A 5,000-nucleotide genomic window follows, 5' to 3' on the forward strand; every position below is an offset into this window, starting at 1 on the left:
AATATCTGCACTATTTTTAGCTGAAAAAGACATAAATAGCCTTGCAGGGATGACCCCAAGCCCAGGGGGGTGAGTATGGCTTTCCATCCCACAAGCATCAACCACAAGTGCCACTGGGCCTCCCCACCCGCAAAGCCCATGCCCCACGCCCACAAGGAGGGATTCGCACGCCCCAAAGCACAGATCTTCCTTCGCCTGGCCTCACACACGAGTCCAGAGAGGCGAGGGCTTACGTTCCCTCAGATTCCAGCCTCGACCACTCGTCTGCTGGCCGATGACACTCGTTTATTCCACCCAGGCCTTCTCACCTATAGCCTGCCGTGTCCTGTGCGTCCTTTCCCCGCATACACGTCCCTCCCCTGAGCCTAGGATCTGCGGCTAGGCCAGGGGACGTAAAGGACGCCTCCATAGTGTAAAGTTAGAACGTTGCCCCGCCACTCTCGGCCTCTCCCACGTGCCTGGCTCCCTCCCCTGCACTCACCGTGGCAGACAGCTCGATTTCTACAGTGAAGGTCTGCTGTTGCAAGTTCTTCAGCGTGAGAACCACCATTTTCGCCCTGTGTTGCTCTGATAATTCCCCCTTGACACAGCCTTGTTTGTTTCACTCCTGCTGAATAACAGCAGCCATGAGCCGTGACGTCACATCCGGTATGTCGGGTTCCAATGTTCCTCGCTTCTACAGGGCGGCGCAGAAGCTTCTTTCCCCCGCCTCTCCCTCGTGCCAGAATTTAATCCCGTGTCACATGCTCGCTCTACGGGCCCGTGTGATTATCGATGAATTGGCAAATTAATCGTGTGCTTAAATAAGTTTCTATACAAATTTTCAGAAAAAAGAAGAGGATCTGGCAACACACATATACACATCTTTCAAACCACTGGGATTCCTTCGAAAATAGCACCTTTGTTGCTGGTGACCAATGAATTAAAAAGTTCTAGGCCTAAAATAAGTTCTTTGTCCCTCGACAGAAAAAGAGAATGTAAAACACTTTGCTGGCATTCTCTATAATGGGTATTCAGTGCCAACTAGCATCATATGATGTAAAGGAATACAGAGCGTACCGTAGAGTACGCTTTTTTATCGATAAGATATACATACATAAGGATACACTAAGAAAGTCATGCTTTTTTATTTTTGTCATCATAATGTTATCACTATCATCTTCATCATTACTTTTATTTTTATTATGATAATGACAATGATGATAGTCATCATAATTATTATTATCATTATCATTATCGTTATTTTCTTCAACATTATTGACTATTATTATCATTACCATTATTTTTACAACTGATTATCACTATCAATATGGTCATTATCATCTTATCATTCTATATGCTTTTATTATTTTCATCATTGTTATCATTATTGTTAATTTCATTATCGTTACAGTTATTACTGTTATTATCATTATTACTATTATGATTATAATTATTTATCATTGATATTATCATTATCATTATTATTTTATCATTATCATTATTATTGTTATTATTAGCATTATCATTATCAGTATCAACATTATCATTTTCATTATACTATTATCATCTTTATCATTATTAGTAATATTTGTATCAATATTGTCATACTATTATCATTATTTTTACTAATATCATTATCATTATAACTATCATTATCATTATTACAAGTGTTAGTATTATCAATATTATTACTTTTCTTACAATAATGATGATAATGATAATGATCATTAGTATTATAATCATTGTTGTTATTACCATTACAATAATCATCATTCCCATATCACTATTATTCTTATTGTTATCATCACTGTTATCAGCATGCCATTAATCATCGTTATCATTATCATAATTGTTAGTTCGGCGTGTCGCTGATCTCGCGTTTAAACATTTACCTTCCGTATACAAATTAAGCTAAATCGGAATGAAACAAAGACGAAAGTATCTGAAAACTCTTCCTCCTCCTCTTCCCTTCTCTTCCTTTCTCCTCTTCTCTTCTCTTCCTCCTCCTCTTTCCTCCTCTTTCTCCTCCTCTTCCTATCCCCTCTCTCGCTCTCTCTTCCTTTTCTCTCTCTCTACTCTCTCTCTTCTCCTCTCTCTACTCCTCTTCCTCTCTCTTCCTCGCTCTCCTTCCTTTCCTCCTCTCTTCTTTTTCTTCCTCCTCCTCTCCGTCTTCTCTTCTCCTCTCTTTTCTTCTCTTCCTCTCGCTCTTCCCATCTATACCTTAAACTCTTCTCTTCCCCTTCTCCTCCTCTTCTCTTCCTCCTCCTCTTCCCTTCTCTTCCTCCTCCTCTCTTCCCTTCTCTTCCTCCTCCTCTTTTCTCTCTCCTCCTCTTCTCTTCTGCGGTCTCCTCTGCTCTTCCTCCTCCTATTCTCTTTCTTCTCTCTCGCCTGGTCTCTCTCCTCATCGCTCCTCTCATCGTTCTCTCTCTCCTCTCTCCTCCTTTTCTTCCATCTTCCTCTCTCTCTCTCCTGTCCTCTTCCTCTCTACTCTGCTCCCTCTCCTCTTCGCTCGCTCCTCATTCTCTCTCTCCTCTACGACTCCTCATCTTCGCTCGACTCTTTGCTCCTCGCTCTTATCAGTCCCTTCCTCCTCCTGCTTCTGCTTTTTTTCCTCTTCCTATTCTCTTCTTCTCCTCATCTCTATTCCATCCCATTCGCTCCTCGCTCTTCCTCTTCTCTTCCTAATCTGCTTCTCCTCTTTTCTCCTCCTACTTCACTTCTCTTCTTCCTCCTAATCTTCCTTCTCTTCGCCCTCCTCTTCCTTCTCTTCCTCCTCCTCTTCCTCCTCTCTTCCTCCTCGGTTCTTCTATTCTCTTCCTCGCTGTCTCCGACTTCCCTTCTCTATCGTCTCGCCGACTCTCCCCTCTCTTCCTCCCTCATCCTCCTCTTAGCATCTCCTCCTCTCTTCTTCTCTTCTTTCCTCCTCTCTAGTTCTCCTCTTCCTCTCTCTTCCTCTCTATCCTCCTCATCTTCCAACCCGCATCTCTCTCCTCGCTCCCTCTCGTCCTCGCTCTCTCATCCTCCTCTCGCTCTGCCTCTCTCTCGCTCCTCTTCTCTCGCTCCTCTTCTCTCTCTTCTCTCTCTCTCTCCTCCATTCTTCCTCATCTCCGTCTTCTCTCCTATCATACTCCTCTTCACTCCTCTCTCGCTCCACCTCTTCGCTCCTATCCCTTCCTCTCCTCTTCCTCAATCTTCTCCTCCTCTTCCTCTCTCTTCCTCTCTCTCGCTCCTCTTCTCTTCTCCTCTCTCCTATTTCTCTCCTCCTCCTCACAATCTCCCTCCTCTTACTCTCCGCCCTCTCTTCTCTTTCTCATCCTCTGCTCTCCGCTTCGCTGCCTCCTCCTCTCTCTTCTCTCCTCTTCTCTCTCCTCTCTTCCTTCTCTTTCCTCCATGGTCCTCTTCGCTTCTCTTCCTCTCTTCTTCCCTCTCTTCCCCTCCTCCTCCTTTCCTCTCTACCTTCTCGCGCTCTTTCTGCCCTTTCTTGCTCGCTCTCGTCTCTCCTCTTCTCTCTCTCTCTCTCTTTCTCAACCCTCTTCTCTCCACTCTTTCTCTTCTTCCTCTACTCTTCTCTCCTCTCTCGTCCTTCTCTTCCTCCGGTCCTCTTCCCTTCTCTTCTCCTCCTCTTTGATTTTTCTGCCTCGTTCTTCCTCCTCTTCTCCTCATCTTTGCCTTCTCTTCCTCTCTCTTTTCCTCGTTCTTCTTTCTCTTCACTCCTCTCTCCTCCTCTTTCTTCTCCACGCACTTCGCTCGCCTCCTCTTTCACTTCTCTTCCTCCTCTCTTTCTTCTCTCTCCTCCTCCTATCGCGCCCCTCTCCTCTTCCTCTCTCTCTTCTTTCTTGCTTCTCTCTCTCTCTCTCTCAAGTCTCTCTCTCCTCGTATCTGAAATCTTCTCTCCTCTTCCTCCTCCTCTTCTTCTTCTCATTACTCTCGCTCATTCTCTCACTTATCTCTCGCTCCTCTCTTCTTTCTCTTCCTCCTCCTCTTCCCTTCTCTTCCTCCTGCTCTTCCTCTCTCTTCCCTCCTCCGATATCCTCTTCTCCTCCTCCTGTGTGTTCTCTTCTCTTACTCGGTCCCTCTCCCTTCTTTCTCGGCTCTCTCCGTCTTTCTCTCGCTCTTCCTCTCTCTCTCCTCCTCTCTTCCTTCTCCTCCTTCCTGATCTTTTTCCTCCTCCTCTCGCATCCTTCCGCTCTCTCTCTCTCTCTGCCTCTCTCTAGCCTCGGCTCTCTCTCGCTTCTTTCTCCCTCTCTAGCCTCCGTCCCACTCGCTCCTCTCTTCCTCCTCTTCCGTCTCTCTCTCGCTCGCGCTCCCCGGCTTCCATCTCCTCTTCTCTCTCTCTCTTCATACCTCTCTCTCTTCTCTTCCTCTTCTTCTCTCTCCTCTCTTCGTCCTCCTCTTCTCTCTCCTCTTCCGCGTCCTCACCTCTTCCTCGCTCTTCTCTCTCTATTCTCTTCCCGTCGCTCTCCTCCTCCGTCTCGCGCTCTTCCTCTCCTCATCCTCTCTCTCTTCTCTCTTGTATCTTCCTCTCTCCTCTCTCCTCTCTCTCTCCTCTCCTCATCCTCTTGCCTCTTCTCTTCTCCTCTCTTCCTCCTCTATCCATGCTCCTCTACTCCTCCTCTCTTCCTCTTGCGCTTCCTCTCGACTCGTCCCTCCTGCTCTCTCTCTCTTCCTTCCCTTCCTCTTCTCTCCTCCTCTCTCTCCTCTCTTCACTCGTCTCTCGCTCCTCTCTATCTCTCTTTATCTCGTCCTCCTCTTCCCTCGTCCTTCACCTCTCGATCTCTTCAGCCTCTTCCCTCTCTCCTTCTCTCCTACGGCGTCTTATCTCCTCTTCCTCGGGCTCCTCCTCTCTCTCGGCTCTTCTCTCTCTCTCTTCATCCTCTCTCGTCTCTCAGCTCCTGCTTCTCTCTCCTCTCGGTCCTCCTCTCTCTCTTTCTCGCTGCTTCGACTCGCCTTCTTCCCTTCTCTTTCGCTCTATACAGCCTTCTCTCTCGCGTCGCTCGCTCCTCGCTCCGTCTTCCTCT

General features: G+C 46.9%; 1 protein-coding gene across 5 annotated transcripts in view; it reads right to left on the bottom strand.

Annotated features, from left to right (window-relative positions):
• The window catches only part of Rad23 (UV excision repair protein Rad23), a 16,827-nt gene extending 16,170 nt beyond the window's left edge, over positions 1 to 657 (bottom strand). For 2 of the 5 annotated variants that reach the window (XM_086539709.1, XM_086539708.1), the window contains exon 1: positions 482 to 656. In XM_086539709.1, coding sequence (XP_086395835.1) covers positions 482 to 550 — 69 coding nt within the window. In that variant the 5' untranslated portion in view covers positions 551 to 656. Of the gene's footprint in view, positions 1 to 308; positions 382 to 481 lie in introns of those variants that run through there. The other 3 variants (XM_086539707.1, XM_086539711.1, XM_086539710.1) reach the window with 3 other exon arrangements.
• Positions 658 to 5,000: the final 4,343 nt, after the last annotated feature.

This window comes from Penaeus japonicus, unplaced genomic scaffold (genome assembly GCF_977035675.1).
Source record: "Penaeus japonicus unplaced genomic scaffold, GWHDUDI00000001_assembly GWHDUDI00000009, whole genome shotgun sequence".
NCBI lineage: Eukaryota > Metazoa > Arthropoda > Malacostraca > Decapoda > Penaeidae > Penaeus > Penaeus japonicus.